The sequence below is a fragment of the Schistocerca americana genome, chromosome 7 (assembly GCF_021461395.2).
Source record: "Schistocerca americana isolate TAMUIC-IGC-003095 chromosome 7, iqSchAmer2.1, whole genome shotgun sequence".
In the NCBI taxonomy this organism is placed as follows: Eukaryota; Metazoa; Arthropoda; class Insecta; order Orthoptera; family Acrididae; genus Schistocerca; species Schistocerca americana.
In genome coordinates this window covers 362,662,943-362,682,668 of record NC_060125.1, presented here as the reverse complement: position 1 = coordinate 362,682,668, position 19,726 = coordinate 362,662,943, and the positions used below count along the sequence as shown (strand labels likewise).

General features: G+C 43.3%; 1 protein-coding gene across 1 annotated transcript in view; it reads right to left on the bottom strand.

Annotated features, from left to right (window-relative positions):
* The window catches only part of LOC124622934 (dipeptidase 1-like), a 149,319-nt gene that overhangs the window by 19,403 nt on the left and 110,190 nt on the right, over nt 1-19,726 (bottom strand). The window contains exons 7-9 of the mRNA XM_047148725.1: nt 15,052-15,136; nt 11,185-11,260; nt 5,061-5,199 (exon numbers count right to left, since the gene is read on the bottom strand). Of these exons, the coding sequence (XP_047004681.1) occupies nt 5,061-5,199; nt 11,185-11,260; nt 15,052-15,136 (300 nt within the window). The remainder of the gene's footprint in view (nt 1-5,060; nt 5,200-11,184; nt 11,261-15,051; nt 15,137-19,726) is intronic.

Below are 19,726 nucleotides of genomic sequence, written 5' to 3'. Positions count from 1 at the left end.
ACATGGACGATAAGAAGAGAATAGAAGCTTTCGAAATGTGGTGCTACAGAAGAATGCTGAAGATTATATGGGTAGATCGAATGACTAATGTGGAGGTACTGAATAGAATTGGGGAGAAAAGGAACTTGTGACACAGCTTGACTAGAAGAAGGGATCAGTTAGTAGGACACGTTCTGAGGCATCAAGGGATCACCAATATAGTACTGGAGGGAAGCGTGGAGGGTAAAAATTGTAGAGGGAGACCAAGAGATGAGTACGCTAAGCAGATTAAGAAGGATGTAGGTTGTAATTATTCGGAGGTGAAGAGGCTTGCACAGGATAGAGCTGCATGAGTAGCTGCATCAAACCAGTCTCTGGAGTGATGACCACAACAACATGTTTGTAGAATGAGATTTTCACTCTGCAGCGGAGTGTGCGCTATTATTTAACTTCCTGGCAGATTAAAACGGTGTGCCCGACTGAGACTCGAACTCGGGACCTTTGCCTTTCGCGGACAAGTGCTTTACCATCTGAGCGACAGAAGCACGACTCTCGCCTGGTCCTCATAGCTCTACTTCTGCCAGTATCTCGACCCCTACCTTCCAAACTTTACAGAAGCTCTCCTGCGTGCCTTGCAATACTAGCACTCCTGAAAGGTTCGCAGGAGAGCTTCTGTAAAGTTTGGAGGGTAGGAGACGAGATACTGGCAGAATTATAGCTGTGAGGACCGGGCGAGAGACGTGCTTCGGTAGCTCAGATGGTAGAGCACTTGCCCGCGAAAGGCAAAGGTCCCGAGTCTCGGTCGGGCACACAGTTTTAATCTGCCAGGAAGTTTCATATCAGCGCACACTCCGCTGCAGAGTGAAAATCTCATTCTGGAAACATCCCCCAGGCTGTGGCTAAGCCATGTCTCCGTAGTATCCTTTCTTTCAGGATTGCTAGTACTGCAAGGTTCGCAGGAGAGCTTCTGTAAAGTTTGGAAGGTAGGAGACGAGATACTGGTAGAAGTAGAGCTGTGAGGACGGGGCGAGAGTCGTGCTTCGGTAGCTCAGATGGTAGAGCACTTGCCCGCGAAAGGCAAAGGTCCCGAGTTCGAGTCTCCGTCGGGCACACAGTTTTAATCTGCCAGGAAGTTTTATCATGTTTGTAATGTTTGCATTTTTGGAATATACGATGTTTCTATACAAACAAGCATTCATCGTCGAGGAGTTCATTTCCGTCCTTCCTGCACATTGGTGTTTGAAAGTGCTTTTACTGCGAAGTGTTGTATTTCATTGACCACCTTACTTTCAGATTTGACTTGATACTGGAGGAAACGTGACAATACGATTAAATAAGAAGAAGCTCTAAGATGGACATTGTGTTTCTATAGGGCGGTGTGCCTTACCTACAAATATGTCATAGCTATTTTTAGGTCGGTCTCTTGAAATAAGAAACTTTCTGGTTTTCCGAATTTCTAGGATTTTGTGTCTCAAATTTTTGCTAGTCCTGTACCTTCCATAATAAATTGTTATTCTGCAGCAAGATGTGCGCTGAATTGTAACTTCCTGGCAGATTGGAACTATGTGTCGGGCCGGCACGCACACGGCCCTTAATCAGAGCTCCTACCTTCCCAACTTCACAGAATATTTAAAGGCAGAAGATGGGATAATGGCGGAAGTAAAGCTATTTTAACTCCTTTCATGGCAAAAGTCCCGTTTCACTGCCAGTTAGTAGAGGATGTAGCAGCTTTAGGAACTTCAAATGGTTCAAATGTCTCTGAGCACTATGGGACTTAACATCTGAGGTCAGCAGTCCCCTAGAACTTAGAACTACTTAAACCTAACTAACCTAAGGACATCACACACATCCATGCCAGAGGGAGGATTCGAACCTGCGATCGTAGCGGTCGCACGGTTCCAGTCTGTAGCGCCTACAACCGCTCAGCCACTCAGGCCGGCTGTAGGAGCTACGGGGTGAACTGAAGCAAGTGCAGAAGGACGAAGAACTGAACTATAACGGGCGATCAGAAAGTTTTCTCTTGAGGCCGTTGCTGCACCGTATATGTACCGTAGCGTGACTCCAATGTGTGTATTTAAGGAACGGCACGTAGCAAGGGATTAGTATGGCATTCGTGTCTTTCCGAACTGCGTGTAGCAAATGCGGAAATCTGAACTATGCGTCCAGACAGGACAAACGTACTGTTATTCCTCATTGGCTGCAAAAGGACAAACTTCGCCAGACAGCCATCGAAGAAAGAAGAATGTGTATGAGTCAGCATGTCTGCCGTAAGCCACCGTCGTAGAATGGTGCGCCAAATTTCTTGCTGGTCACAATTAGTAGACATAAGACGGCGTCGATCTGAGAGGCCAGCCTCAACTGCGAGACTCGAGCACCCTCCGTATAATCGAGATCACCCCCCCACCCCCATGCTAATTCCATGCCTTCAGACTCTTAAAAAGGCCTTGGAGGGTCGACGATTACCCTTGCACAAGGATGTGCAGCACGCACTTACGGACTTCTTCATGCTCCAGGACATAGTGTTTCACCAAACTGGCGTCTTCAACCTCATGCGCCGCTGAGATGATTTCCTCAGAATTAACTGGGATTTTGCTTCATTAGCATCTTTATTCCGGACTCTACGGCGTTCGCAGAGAAAGTTTTTGATCACCTCTTATACTTGAAATGAAATTTGGTCTGAACTACTCAATTTTGAAAGAATGTTCGAAAAGGATGTACAGGGTGGAGAGAAACCCTGTATAGGTGATGCCAGTAGGAACAAAATCACTAATGTTGTGTAGGTGGACAACGCACCATTTTTAAACTAAGAAACTTGGCGCACGTGCTCCGATTGGCCGTGGGATTGCCCTGTTTCAATTCGTCAGTTGATGATTGTCCGTTCGCTCATACAAACGTCCCTCGCCCCGTCACTGGGCCAATGTGGTACGCGCACGTGTTGAACAGGTCTTGCTGTTTGTCTCCACCTCACGCCACAGGCATTCACACGTAAGCTTCGCTTCGGAGCACACACACGACACCTGCGATTTACAGTAAGCATGGCGGCACAGTATTCGTTTGAAGGACAACGAGGTACGTTTTTTGTTTACGGACTAGGCGAAGGTAATGCGCTTGAACCTCGATGGCAGTATGAGGAACGATATCCAACAACACACCACCCGCGCACGTAAATATTTACACCAGTTCATCGGTGACTTGGCGTAACAGGCTCGTTAGAGGGATATCATGGTGATGCTGGAAGACCTCGAACACGACGGGATGCTGTATTTGAAGAAACTGTTCTCGAGCGCTTCGAGGAAGTACCTACGACAAGTACTCGAGTGGTTGGACACGACATGGGGGTCAGTCATAAGTTAGTCTGGGAGGTTTTGACGGATGATGGCCAACATCCATTTAGTTTCCACCCTGTCCAAGACCTAAATCCTGTGGTGGACTATGAACACAGGCTAGGGTTTTGCCGGTGGTTTCTGCGAGGTGTTGCACGAGATTCCGACTTCCCCGCCATTGTGTTGTTTACTGACGAGTGCACTTTCCATCGCAATGGCGTTTACAACACTCGAAGCGTTCATTACTGGGCAAGGGTAAATCCTCATGTCACGTACGTCCACGGACACCAGGAACGATTTTCGCTCAATATTTGGGTAGGCATTGTGGGTGACCATCTGATTGGGCCGGTACGTCTACCTCCTCGACTTATCGAGCCAAATTCACTTTTTGCAAGAAACACACCCTCCCTGTTAGGAGATTTCCCCTGGACATACGGCTATGCATGGGGTTGCAGCATCATGGGACGCCACCGAAATTTTGCCTGTGGGGATTCTTCAAGGTTCTAGTTCACCCACCTGGATGCGAACCACGTACAAACGAAGAGGAATTAATGGACCGCATTCAATATGCCGTCAATCACATCAGGACAGTGCGTCAGAGGGTCGCCAGTTCGAGCGCCTGCTTTAAGTAAACAATGCCTGACTACAAGAAAGGTTATTTTCAGGGCCGACACAATTTGTAAAAGATTCTCTGTACGCGAACTAACAGCTATTGACGGTTTTTTCCGTGTACATCTTATCATGAAACTACAATTGATGTGTCGGGACCCCAGCGGATTCGTCCCCAGGCAACCAGAGTGGAGAGCGTGCGGGCCGCCTTGGATACATCGCCATCTCCGCCAGGCAAAGCATTCGCTGTCATACGTTGTCCAGAGCATCCGGCAACAGGGCAATCCCGCGGCTAATCGGCGTTATCGAACTTCACTATACAACGGACATTTAAGTGAACTTTTGCATGTCAGCCAGATTTCAACCAGCTCACAGTAAAATTGATAAATAGCAAAATTATATCCAAAACTAACTTTTGATTTCCTGATCTATAATGAAGTGATGTTAGTTAAGGAAATAGTATTTCCTCATTAACGAAACCACAGCATCTGTTCATTGATGCGAATAGTGACAGTGTGGTCAGAAGAAGTCTGCATTGCTTGTAAGGCTATTGCAGGGTAGGTTGTTCTGCTAAATAATGGTTGAGTAAAACGTTCGAACGCAGCGTCGTTTCCGAGTTAATTAGCATTTATTCATTACGTCCGTTGCGCGCGCAAATTCACGCGGCGTGCCAGATACAATTTGTGTTGGTTGTTCTCGCAGCGTAGATGATAGCGTACGTGACTGTTCAACCTTTGGCTCCGATTCGATCTTTACTACTGCCCATGTCTAATTTTTGTATCGCTCTCTTGTTCGGATGTAGAAAACCAAACTAACAACACGTTTGGCTACACCTTCTCTGCCGGGTTGCGTGAATGTGCGAGCGCAACGGCCCGATTGGCTAACTTCAATGCTAAGTAGCTCGGAAACGGCGCAACTTATCGAATTATTCTCCTTAACAATTATTTCTCTACCCAACGTACTCTGCAGCACACTTACTAGCCTTTCACATTCCTCCTGACCACCCAGTATAACTAACACGGGTACTTTCAAATCAATTTTCAAATAGTCTGCGGCTCCCAAACTTTAGGTTGGTGGTCATCCCTGGCCTAGAGCAAAGCGCAGATCAGCGCAACTGCCGTCACTCAGACAGACGGTCCCTCAACTGACCCGCTCGACCTCGCGCAGCACGCGGACCAGGTTGAGGCCGGCGAGCTTCCGCAGGTCCTCCTCTGTCCAGCCGCCACGGGCCATCAGCTCCGCCAGCAGGTGAGGGTACCGCGACACGTCCTCCAGGCCCAGCGGCGTGCTGCAACACCAGTCCTGCTAAACACAAAATGCTATGAACGATGCAATAAGTTTGTGCAAATGAATAGAAACTAGACAACTATGAAGTAGTCGCTGAAAATGGTCTGACGAGGGGACCACTTGGTATGGTAACCATGTTTTTCTTAATTTTTTATATTTATGGTAAGTGAAGTTCATAACCCAAATATACCTCTCCCAGATCATTTCTATGCAACTTTAACTAACGATAAAATCGACTTTGAAGTTTTTCCATCATATTAAATACACGCCAAAATAAAGAAGATATTTTTTCGACTAGCAGCGTAGTTCTGTGGTACATGCTTGGGCTCGCTGTGTGGGGGGGCCTGAGTTCTACTCCAAGTGGATCTACATCCACATCTATATTTATACTCCGCAAGCCACCCAACGGTGAGTGGCGGAGGGCACTTTACGTGCCAATGTCATTACCTACCCTTTCCTGTTCCAGTCGCGTATGGTTCGCGGGAAGAACGACTGCCGGAAAGCCTCCGTGCGCGCTCGAATCTCTCCAATTTTACATTCGTGATCTCCTCGGGAAGTGTAAGTAGGGGGAAGCAATATATTCGATACCTCATCCAGAAACGCACCCTCTCCAAACCTGTACAGCAAGCTACAACGTGATGCAGAGCGGCTCTCTTGCGGAGTCTGCCACTCGAGTTTGCTGAACATCTCCGTAACGCTAGCACGCTTACCAAATAACCCTGTGACGAAACGCGCCGCTCTTCTTTGGATCTTCTTTACCTCCTCTGTCAACACGACCTGATGAGGAATACTCAAGCATAGGTCGAACGACTGTTTTGTAAGACCCCTGCTTTGTTGATGGACTACATTTTCTAAGGAGTCTCCCAATTAATCTCAACCTGGCACCCGCCTTACCTACTCCCACATATTTTACAGAAGTAACTGCTACCAGTGCTTGTTCCGCTATCATATAATCATACAATAAAGGATCCTTCTTTCTATGTATTCGCAGTACATTACATTTGTCTATGTTAACGGTCAGTTGCCACTCCCTGCACCAAGTGCCTATCCGCTGCAGATCTTCCTGCATTTCGCTGCAATTTTCTAATGCTGCAACTTCTCTGTATACTACAGCATCATCCGCGAAAAGCCGCATCGAATTTTTAAACAAAGGTGCATGTTCTACGAGCCTGTTTTAACTTTTCTGTTTGTTCAGTCCTTCCTACGATAACTTCTTTTCCGGTTTCTTCACATTTTTACTGCAGCCTTGTAGCCTTTGCTTCCGCGAACTTCCTATTTATTCCGTTCATTTTTGTACTTCCTTCTTTGGCTCTGAGCACTATGGGACTTAACAGCTGAGGTCATCAGTCCCCTAGAACTTAGAACTACTTAAACCTAACTAACCTAAGGACATCACGCACATCCATGCCCGAGGCAGGATTCGAACCTGCGACCGTAGCGGTCGCGCGGTTCCAGACTGAAGCGCCTAGAACCGCTCGGCCACTCCAGACGGCTTGTGCTTCCTTCTTTCATCGATCCATTGGAGCACTTGTGTTGCACGAGGTTTCTTCGCGATTACCTTCTTTGTACCTATGTTTCTCTTTGGAACATCCGTGAATTTTTTTTGTAGTTGTCCACTCTTCTTCAAGTTAAGTGTTTCCTGTTGTATTCCTTATCGGAGTATCCACATCTTTAGCGAATTTCAAACGCATCTCATCATCCCACAGTATTTCAGTTTGCCACTTTGTTCCTCACTGAGTCTTCACGACGTTTCTTCTGATCTCCAGTCTACTCTTCACGTTTAGTAAATTGTGGTCTGAGTCTATATCTGTTCCTGGCTACACTTTAAAAGAGTACGTCTTAAAACCCATTATCTTATTGAGAAATCTTTGCCTGACCGTCACGTAATAAAGCTGAAATGTTTCCATGCCTCCGAGCCTTTCCCAATATCCCACGTTCTCTTGGCATTGTTAAACAATGCATTCGCTAATACTAGTTGAAATTCATACTACGATGTTCATATTCTTCAATAATTCTTTCCTCTACTACACCCTTACAACCGCTTCTCGATCCTCCTCGATTTTTAGTTTTTCAGCTCCATTTACACACTGAATTATCCGTTCAGTATCCTGAAGTGTACTTTCTCTGTCTCCTCATTTTCTGATTGCGAAGTCGGCATGTATACGTGAACTATTGTCGCCGTTGATTGGCTGTCGTATGTGATGAGAACACTCCAGTCACTGAACCGGTCACAGTAAAAGCAAGACCGCGATTATGGGAAATGAACTGCGTAGCAGTGCGGCACGGAGCGGGTGCAATTTGTACACCGTGTTTTATCTGCAACGACGCGATAAAATTTTGTATGTAAGTCGTTCGGCAGTGTCGGAGCAAAATGGACGAAAATGACATGGATGTAATATAATTTCTTTGTTATGTAAGGAAGAAGGCTATAATGTATGTATGTCAACGTTAGTAGCTTCGGAAAGGATAGCGATACGTCGATCTTTTTACGGTCAAATTTAGCAACAAAATTGGAAACAAATACTTTGAATAAAACAGGTTTAAAGGAATTACCAGGTACGGGAGCTCGACTGCCTTACGTGACTGTTGGAGACGAAGATTTTCCGTTAAAGACCTATTTGATGACCAATCGAAAAAACTAGACGGTTACAGACATAAAAATACTCTGAAAAGCTTCAGAAAACAATTTTGGAATTTTCTGGCAAATATCTAGCATTTATTGTGGCAAGATCTGTCTCTAGTCTGAGCAGGTAGAGAACGTGATTCTTGCCACTTTTCTCAGACAGGATACCGTGTTATTTGAGAATGGAAAGACTGAGAAGATATAATCACGAGGCCTTCTTCGTACAGGATGCAATTTCGTAAATAATGCTATCCAGGTACGGGAAAGATTCAAAGATTATTTCAATTCCCCGTAAGATAGTTTTTTCTGGCAAAATGACATGGTGAAGAGGGGATACCGCCGAAGAAAAATAAGTGATGAAAACTGTAATAATAAGCATGTATCCATAAAACAAACACCGAATCCTCCGTTTCACAAAATAAAATAAAAATCATTTCTATGTGTTCGTACGTTTACTCCAGTTTCCTTGGAATTTATTTCGAAATGTTGTTGATTCTGGTAGCATTCATATAATGTTCATTTCGAAGGTCGTATAACTCTGGATATCCACTTATACATACAATTGACTTTTCGTCATCTAACGCCATTTTGGTAAACAAACTTTCGTTTCGCAGGTCAAAATAGCTGCGATTTGAATGACGTGCAATATCTGGACTCTTGCTATACCACACCAGGCGACAACGGAACTACGTGACGCAGCGTGGTTTATCACAGTCGGACAGTTGGTCAACTTTGCTGGCAGTGCTGGTCCGCGTAGCTGCGCTGCCACGTAGTGCGTTGTGTTTGTGTCTCCAACGATTTCATACAAACAGTGTTAGGCCGTGTCGTACCGCGCCACTCTGCTGCAGTGCGGTTCCAGTCAGTGCGGTCTTAACTCACTCTTCGCCCAACCTTTCCATTCGTACCAGATCCTACTCCCAGCACACAATTTTCTGCTGCCGTTCATATTACCCTATATTCGTCTGACGAGAAATCCTCATATTCTCTCCGTTTCACTTCACTGACTCGCAATATATCAATTCTGAGCCTTTGAATTTCGTGTTTTAGATGTTTTTACATTCCCTCTCACGTTCAAATTTCCGACATTCCACGTTCTGACTCATAGAATGTTACCCAGTCGTTATTTATTCCATCTTTTTCTATTGTTCACCTTCCCCTTGGCAGTCCGCCTCCGGGGATCCCAAAGGGTCACTAATCCGGAATATTTTGTCAATGGAGAGATCATGAAACTTTCTCAGTTACAGGCCACAAGTCCCGCGGATGCACATATTGTGTCTTTAATGCAGTGTTTTCCATTGTCTTCTACACCGTCATACGTTGATCAGTACTGATTCATCAACCCTTTAAGGACAGTTTCCCATTCCAAGTGCCACAGACTGCCCTCAAACTCCGCATCTTGACACTCTACGGCAACAACGTCGGCAGAACGAGGCTGATTTGTTTCGGAACTCTTCGTCCGCCATTCCTGATATTTCTTTTACTCAAAATTTCAACAATAGCTAGGTTCCAACTCGGGACGTAGGATTTTTCGATGCTACCCCTGGACCACGATCTACAGTCTTCATTCTTCGGATACAGGTTCTCTAAATCTGTACAATAGCGTTTCGAGAATTAAGCTGCCCTTTTTCTAACGACTACGATCTAACTTTACCGATTATTTCTGTTACACTATCGCTTGCGCTGTACCAACCCGTTACGATCCCAGCAACGCGTTTCAGAATTTTTTTATGTCTTTTGTCATGGCTACTCGATAAGAACTCTAAAGAGTCATAAAATAGAATGGTCGCAGCAGTGTCTTGCACGTGATTTCCTTTACAGATTCAGTGCGCCTTCCCAGAACCCTTGCAACATACCTATCTCTTCCATTAACCTTTCCTAATACTGATTTTACTTGATCGTCCTATTTAGTATTATTTGTTATGTGTGCTCTAAGTACATGTTCAGACGCTGTCAGTTTTCTTCTCTATGATACGGACATTTAACTAGTTCTAAAGAGAGCTGCCATTCATTACACCAAATGGGAATCCGGCACCTTCCTTTCCTTTCCTCTTCAGCTCAGAGTATGAAATCTCCAATAAAATCTTCTTCCTTTCCTTTTCTTTTCAGCTCAGAATATGACGTATCCAACGTCTTCAAACATTTATTGTCGGGTTAAACTTGAATTTAGTTCCATATAATGTGGCTAATCATCTGAATAGCTTAATTCCTCTCGGTACAGCGATAAATATTGTTGCTGAAGTGAAGTATGCTCGTTTATGAACATCCATTTCTACTGTAAATATATGATGTGCTTATACGATAAATCCTATTAATCCAATTACTGTATGTATTCCAATGTCTTCTCTCCTCCACAAGTTTTAAATCTACTGCTTGCCCTGTAGAGTCCACTGAGTAGTAGCTAGGGAAAATAGCTTTCACTTCTCCGAGACGATGAGGTCAATAGAGACAGAAGGCTCCATCGTACTGGACAAGAACTGGATTGACTGCTGATTTTTCAAAGGAACCGTCCCAGAAGCCGTTTAATTCATTTAGGAATGATACACAAATTCTTGTTATGAATCTCTGTAAGGGGAATGATAGGTTGTTCATCTTTCACCCCATAGTAAAAACTGGGTACTGTAGCAATATCAGTTATTGGAAACTATCGTGTGAAGGTAGTGAACTGATATTACAGGAGATGTCCTTTATAAAGGATATTACAGATGAACCTCATGGCAAAAACAGGTACCATTTGTGAGGAAAGGTGTGATTTCAATCTCCGTTAATGTGGTAGGGGAATATCTTCATGGGTTACAGCTGCAAAAATGAAATAAATGCAGCATACTGTTTGAGAGTACATAACTATACTGAATTTCCAATTTTTATTGACAGGATCAGAAATTTTCATGCTGCTGCGATCGTTCCCGACCAGTAAGACCGTAGGCATTTGTGGCAGAGGTCTTTTGCTAAAACGATGGATAATGTACTTTCGAAGGTATTGTTCAGCTCTACAGTATCCCATCCTTATGCGAATGTTCAGTTCAAATGAGCCCCTTTCGAAAAGACAATTGATTACTATTTAATATCATACGCATAGTGTTGAATCCTCATGGTCGGACTAGTCTTTTATAGTGTGTTACAGATATCCTTTACGAGGATATCACAGTGCAATATCCTTTACAAGGATACCACAGCGCAATATCCTTTACAAGGATACCACAGCGCATTAGTAAAAAATCAAAGACAGCTCATTGCGACGAAATTTGGTACAATGCCGTATGACTATACTTACAGTATTAGACAAGTTACGAACATCCTGTAGCTGTTGTCAAACTACCTGTAATATGTGGTATATTTAACAGAGTGCTTGCACTAGCTACTCACATGTTGATTCCATCATATCCAGCTCCGAGGCCGACATGATCTACGCCCGCCACCGAGCGGATGTGTTGTATGTGAGCTGAAAACATGGACAGAGAAACGATATCAGTTACTGATAAGAGAAGTGTGCCAACAAAATAATCATTCTAAAATCGTGGGAGGTATGGAACCTGTAACTTTATTGTTAAGATATTTCACATCAGGTACAGAAAAAATTTCAGCTGCTAAAAGACATGATACATCACGTCTTAAACTAGAACGGAAGAAAATATAGGGAAGGCGATGGGAGAGGGAAGTAAAGAAATTACAGATGCTACAAATTCAGCGGGAGGGGAGGAAGAAATAGTTAATACTAGAAACAAATGAAAATTTACGAACATACTTAAAATACGAGGATTTGTTGACATTTTTCCGTAGGCATTATATTCACTGTATCATATATGATGTGTGCGTAGTATTACTCCAGCTAAGAAACGGAATAACAAGCGCTCTGATGAGTCGAAACTTGTGAGCAACACTGAATGCAGCAGCGACTCTGCGTAGTATAGACTAAACGAGTCACTGGTTGATTTCAGGGTGTATGTGACACCAAATGTATACGCACGGCTCACACAAATCCTGTACACTGCGGGCCGACGGTTCGTAGGCACGGAGCTGCCGCCCAGTAACGTCGCACATGCCTTCCATTGGGTCCAGATTAATGGCCAAGGTGTCAACGCGAGTGCACTATCACGCTCCTCAAACCACCGTAGCATGTATTGACCTGTTGACATTCACAGTTATTCTGCTGCAAGATGTGTCGCCATCAGGGAAGACAACAATGCGTCAAAGGATGCAAGTGATTTACAATAACATCACGAAGTCCACAGCTGTCATGATGCTTTTCATTACTATTCTAAGTCTCAAGGATGCCCAGCAAAACTCTTCCGAGTGCGTAAAACTGCACCGAATGGCCTGAACCCGAGGCGCGGTGCATGTTCCGTGCGGCCCGACTTTGTGCAACAATTAACTTGATGCGCCCGACCATTGACTGATCCATAATCGATTATCCCGTGCCTTCTGCCAGCGTAATTGACGATGCCGTTGGGTCAAATTGCTGCGGAGCCCCGTATTCAACAATGTGTGCTGAAAAGTGAACACCGGAACACTTGTTCCTCCGCCAGCATTGCAATTCTTCATCAGATCTTTCACAGACAGCCGTCTGTCTTTCGTCACAGATTACGTAAGCTTTCAGAACCGAGATAGAACCGATCAGTACCGAAATCAAACTTGAGAGCAGAGTTGTTGATGTTGTTGTGGTCTTCAGTCCTGAGACTGGTTTGATGCAGCTCTCCATGCTACTCTATCCTGTGCAAGCTTTTTCATCTCCTAGTACCTACTGCAACCTACATCCTTCTGAATCTGCTTAGTGTATTCATCTCTTGGTCTCCCTCTACGATTTTTACCCTCCACGCTGCCCTCCAATGCTAAATTGGTGATCCCTTGATGCCTCAGAACATGTCCTACCAACCGATCCCTTCTTCTGGTCAAGTTGTGCCACAAACTTCTCTTCTCCCCAATCCTATTCAATACTTCCTCGTTAGTTATGTGATCTACCCATCTAATCTCCTGCATTCTTCTGTAGCACCACATTTCGAAAGCTTCTATTCTCTTCTTGTCCAAACTATTTATCGTCCATGTTTCACTTCCATACATGGCTACACTCCATACGAATACTTTCAGAAATGACTTCCTGACACTTAAACCAATACTGGATGTTAACAAATTTCTCTTATTCAGAAACGCTTTCCTTGCCATTGCCAGCCTACATTTTATATCCTCTCTACTTCGACCATCATCAGTTATTTTGCTCCCCAAATAGCAAAACTCCTTTACTACTTTAAGTGCCTCATTTCCTAATCTAATTCCCTCAGCATCACCCGACTTAATTAGACTACATTCCATTATCCTTGTTTTGCTTTTGTTGATGTTCATCTTATATCCTCCTTTCAAGACACTGTCCATTCCATTCAACTGCTCTTCCAAGTCCTTTGCTGTCTCTGACAGAATTACAATGTCATCGGCGAACCTCAAAGTTTTTATTTCTTCTCCATGAATTTTAATACCTACTCCGAAATTTTCTTTTGTTTCCTTTACTGCTTGCTCAATATACAGATTGAACAACATCGGGGAGAGGCTACAACCCTGTCTTACTCCCTTCCCAACCACTGCTTCCCTTTCATGTCACTCGACTCTTATAACTGCTATCTGGTTTCTGTACAAATTGTAAATAGCCTTTCGCTCCCTGTATTTTACCCCTGCCACCTTTAGAATTTGAAAGAGAGTATTCCAGTCAACATTGTCAAAAGCTTTCTCTAAGTCTACAAATGCTAGAAACGTAGGTTTGCCTTTTCTTAATCTTTCTTCTAAGATAAGTCGTAAGGTCAGTATTGTGAACATGAGCAAATGAATCTTTTTTATTTTTGTACGATCAAGACACACAGTGCATGTCGCCGACATTTTCATCATTGTGTAACTATTTTCAATGCATTACAGACACAAAGATAAATGAGGGCAAGAAATCAAACAAAATGCTGTTTCTCTATTACGAGCCACCCGAGACCACGGATCCCTGCCAAATATCCCTGAACAAGTTTCAAAGTTTAGTCACTGTAGTTCAGGTTCATCACGTATGTATTTCGGACGTTCTTTTAAAATGTGGGCAAAGTCTAGGCCTAAGTCCTTTTCATCGACTAGGATTCAGTTACTTCGTAAATACAGATAACGCCCCTCATTTAATACCGAGTCAATCAAGTTTTCCGAGAGCAAACAGGGGTCCCGATCAAGGTAAGTGTTTCTTCAGTGCAAGAGCATAGATTAAGGTTCTCCTAAAACTGCGTTAGTGGTTTTCAGTACAGGACATGTTTTCAGGGGAAGCAAGGTTCAAATCTCGCATCTGCCAGCCTTATGTAGAATCTATGTGGTTTCCTAAACCACTTGATGCGAATGCCAAAATGCTCCCTAAAAGCTTTGGTATGCCCTATCGACTATGGGACACGGTTCGTGAAACATGCCTTAATCGGTTGAACCTAATGCGATGCGAATGCCAAAGTGCCACCGTGCTTCCTAGAAGCAGTCTACGGCCTGTATCTTTCGCCACTCCTGGGCATTTCTAACAACTGTCCCTATTCCAATAACCGCATCGTTGACACATCAAACTCTTCCTTATTTTCAGCATGCGTAGTCTACATATCCACTAGTTTCCCCCTCAGAGCACGCCAGTGTTCAACATTTAGTGAACTTGTGAAACTCGCCGACCAAAATACGCTCTGTAATTGGGTTTTGCTCACTATCTACATCTACATCTACTCTCCGCAAGCCACCTGACGGTGTTTCGCGGAGGTGTATCAAATCCTAAATGATATGATAGTACCACATTTCAGATTAACTACAGATTGTGCCGCTAAGTATAAATTAGATTGTAAATTTGGTCACTATTACAGCATGTATGATGTTTCTATGTGATTGATGAGAGTAATGACACCATAAAATCCTGTTTTAGTGTCTCCGAAAGGATAGTTATATGAGGCTGTATTCACCAATCCATGACCGGCACTTAGCGCATTCAGTCTGGGTGTGCCACACTTGCGTTTTAATTTAGTCCATTTTATCATCTTTCCATCTTACTTTACTCCGTGCGTGAGTGCCCATATTTGAACATAAATAAATATTTTAATTTCCTGAAAGCGCGCGCCAACAGTATGTATTGTTTTCTTGCATTTCCGACTTTGCCGTGCTTCTATTTGGTAGAGGAAATGAACAAATAACTCAGCTTTCAAATGATGAAGCAGGTGCTGCGTGCCGCTCGCCACTTCGCCATGTTTTACGTACCTGCGACATCCACCAGCGATGCGGACTCGCTGCAGCTGACGAAGTGCGGGTAGAACGCCACCATCACGATTCCTCCGTTCGCTTTCTGCACAGAAAACATCAGCCTCATAAATTAGCAAAGAATTCTCTGCGAACAAACTAAGTGCTGCGCCGTATGGCTTCTAATCCGATCAAAGTCACTGCAAAAACGATCGGTATTGTAAATTGTCGTAGCTGTGTCTGAAAAGAGCCAGAGCTCCAGGCCCTAATAGAAAGCACTGAAGCTCAACTAGTCATAGGAACAGAATGCTGGCAAAAGCCGGAAATAACTTCAGCCAAAATTTTTCAAACGATCTAAAAGTGTTCAGAAAGGCTCTGAGCACTACGGCACTTAACAAAGTGTTCAGAAATGATAGATTAAATACAGTATTTATTGCTGTCAGAAATAGTTTTCCTTGTAGTGAAATTGAAGTAGATAGTTCCTGCGAAATAGTGTGGGTAGAGGTTATACTTAACAATCGGACTAAACTATTAATTGGATCGTTTAGCGATCCACTGACTCAGAAGATACAGTTGCTGAACAGTCCAAAGAAAATTTGAGTCTCATTTCAAATAGGTACCCCACTCATACAATTGTAGTCGGTGACGACTTTAATCTACCCTCGATATGTTAGAAAAATTATACTTTTAAAGCCGGTTGCGGGCATAAAACTTCATCTCAAATTGTACTGAACGCTTTCTCAGAAAATTATTTTGAACAATTAGTTCATGAGCCTACTCGAATCGTAAACGGTTGCGAAAGCATACTTGACCTCTTAGCAACAAATAATCCCGGACAAATGGCGAGTAACGTGAAGAATACACGGATTAGCTGCCACAAGGCAGTTGCTGCTAGGCTGATTACCGTAACACCTACAACTAACAAAAAGAAAGGCAAATTATATCTGTTTAAAAAAAATTGATAAAAATGTTCTTAATGCGTTTTTAAGAGACAGTCTTCACTCCTTCCGATCTGATCACGTAAGCGTAGAAAGGCTGTGGAATGTTTTCAAGGAGATAGTATCAACGGCATTTGAGATATATATACCCCATAAATTAATAAGTGATGGTACTGATCCCCTATGGTACACAAAACGGGTCAAATCGCTGTTGCAGAAGCAACGAAAAAAGCATGGCAAATTTAAAAGAACGCAAAATCGCCAAGACTGGCAAAGTTTTGCAGGTTCGTAATATAGAGCGTACTTTAATGCGAGATGATTTTAATAATTTCCACAATGAAACTGTCTCGAAATCTGGCAGAAAACCCAAAGAGATTCTGGTCATACATAAAGCACACCACTGGCAAGACTCAGTCAATACCTTCACTGCGCGACAACAACGCTGAAGTCACTGATAACAATGCCACTGAAGCACAGTTATTAAACACGGCTTTCTGAAACTCCTTCATCAAAGAACACGAAGTAAACACTCCTGAATTCCGATCAAGAACAACTGCCAAGATGAAAAATACAGAAGTAGATCTCCTCGTCGTCGCAAAGCAGCTTAAATCACTTAATAAAGGCAAGGCTACCGGTCCAGATTGTATACCAGTCAGGTTCCTCTCAGAGTATGCTGATACAATAGCTCTATATTTAGCAGTTATATACAACCGTTCACTCACAGAAAGATCCGTACCTAAAAAACTGGAAAATTGCTCACGTCACACTAGTACCCCAAAAAGGGAAGTAGGAGTAATCCGCTGAATTACAGGCCCATATCTAACGTCGATTTGCAGTAGCGTATGCGAACATTATGAAGTACCTCGAAGGAAAGGATTTATTTACAAGTAGCACGGATTCAGAAAATATTGTTCTTACGAAACACACCTAGCCCTTTATAGTCATTAAGTAACTAGTGCTATCGACAGGGGATATCAAATTGATTCCATATTTTTAGATTTCCAGAAGGCTTTCGACACCGTTCCTCACAACCGTCTTCTTAACCAAACTGCGTGCATTTGGAATATTGTAACGCAGCACGTTATTACGAGATAACATTCGTTGCAGTAAGGCATGCAGCCATCTAGTGGAGGACATGAGAATGGCTGTTAAAGCTAACGTTCTTGCGTTAATTTTTTAGGGCAACATTGTGCATGTCGTCCAGCCTTGGGAAGTATGCAAAGACATTTGTCTTTTCTAGGGACGCTTCGCAGAAACACAGGGAAGTTTTAGGTTGTTAAGATTGTAAGTCAGAGCCCAGCGATGGTCTGTCAGGTCAACAGGTAAGAGCGGCGACGCAGGCAACAGTCTACCACCGCTGAGAGTGTCGCTGCATTCTGTGAAAGGTAAATGACGCATTGCTCAGGCCTTAGATGTTAAAGTCACCAACATGAGTTCACTCCAATCCTGCATTATATTGGAGTAATTATTCGCATTCCTTCGCATCCTTGTGAGCCACGTAATTCATTTGTGGTCTTGAGGTTTAAATCTGAGAAAGAGATCCGGCAGATAGGATTTATTGCCTAGCTGCAGTAGTTTAATATTATCGCAGTACGCAGTTTTCGTTTTGATAGCAATATCAATTGCAACACTTTTAGTAGATTTGTGGCATTAAGTTGCTAATGACCTTAATCAATATTTTCCTTGTGCTTATATTTTATGAGATTTTCCTAAGATTACCATTTTCGCATCTTGAACCCAAATGTTTATGGTAATTCCTGTAATAAATTCTTTTGTACAGGGAGTAGACTGTTGTTTGTCCTACAGTAGAGTCCCCCACCCCCCACCCCTCCCCTTACTCGCTGACATACAGGGTGATCAAAAAGTCAGTATAAATTTGAAAACTTACTAAACCACGGAATAATGTAGAGGTAAAAATACACACACATGCTTGGAATGATATAGGGTTTTATTAGAACAAAAAGAACTTCACAAAATGTCCGACAGATGACGCGTGAAAGATATCTTGCGGGCGTCGTTTAGTGATGATCGTGTGCTCAGCCGCCACTTCCATCATGCTTGGCCTCCCAGGTCCCAAGACCTCAGTCCGTGCGATTATTGGCTTTGGGGTTACCTGAAGTCGCAAGTGTATCTTGATCGACCGACATCTCTAGTGATGCTGAAAGACAACATCCGACGCCAATGCCTCACCATTACCCCTGTCCGCCCCGGTAGCTGAGTGGTCAGCGTGACACACTGTCAATCCTAAGGGCCCGGGTTCGATTCCCGGCTGGGTCGGAAATTTTCTCCACTCTGGGACTGGGTGTTGTGTTGTCCTAATCATCATCATTTCATCCCCATCGACGCGCAGGTCGCCGAAATGGCGTCAAATCGAAAGACCTGCACCAGGCGAACGGTCTACCCGACGGGAGGCCCTAGCCACACGACATTTCCATTTTTACCATTACCCCGGACATGCTTTACAGTGCTGTTCACATCATTATTCCTCGACTGCAGCTATTGTTGGGGAATGATGGTGGACATATTGAGCATTTAATGTAAAGAACATCATCTTTGCTTTGTCTCACTTTGTTATGCTAATTATTGCTATTCTGATCAGATGTAGCGCCATCTGTCGGACATTTTTTGAACTTTTGTAGTTTTTTGGTTTTAATAAAACCCCATGTCATTCCAAGCATGTGTGTCAATTTGTACCTCTGTATCTACATTATTCTGTGATTTATTCAGTTATGAAATTTATACTGACTTTTTTATCACCCGGTATATTACGTACACCAACGGCTGCTATTCTCCTGATGTGTGTCGCTGAGGCTAGGACCTCCACAACTGGCAAGGCCTGGGTTCACCGGCTTAAGATTTACTTTTTCTTTACAGAGCATTCCTTGTGCGCTAATTGGGGGTAGACCGCACCAAACCAGCACCGGCTCATTAGAACGCAGCCAACAATATAACATAGGAATCAGCTTAATTTTTCAAGGAACTCCTCGACAGAGGTGATTGCGTGGCCCATGAGGAAGCTCTTCAGTTTGGATTTGAAAGCGCGTAGATTACTGCTAAGATTTTGAATTCTTGTGATAGATTATTGAAAATGGATACATCAGAATATTGTGCGCCTTTCTGCGCAGGAGTCAAGGAGGTGCGCTCCATTGCAGATTGGATTTATGCATATCATTAATTGAGTGAAAGCTAATTCTTGGGAATAAGCTGATATTGTTAACAACAAACAACGCCAATGTCAGAATACTAATGACTAATGAACAGAGATCGGTAAGAGGTTAGCGAATTTACACCACTTATTGTCCATTCCATCCGTTTCTGAGCCAAAAATAACCTTTGAGATAGGGAACAATTACCTCAAAATAAAATGCCGCACGTCATGCCATGGTCTTAAAAGCCATTCATCCTTTAACTAACAGAATACCCATCTAATAATGAATAAAAATATTGTCTATGGTTGTGCTATTGCTCTCACTGCCCCCTGGTCGGAAAAAAATACAGTCTGCATCACATCATATGCATTTAGGAGATCTTACAACATCCTTTTTCTTGCACAGTCACATACAAAATCAATACCACATACAATTAGTTTTGGTACTTCCTATAAAGTGAACCAAGAATCCACTCTAACTTCAGCAGAAATGCTCCGGAGTCATAATTAGGGGACCTATAAATAAAAACAAATGGAAGTTTACTTTCATTAAATAACATCAGTTAGAAGTTTACTTTCACTAAATTCAACTACCCCTGCACAACATTCA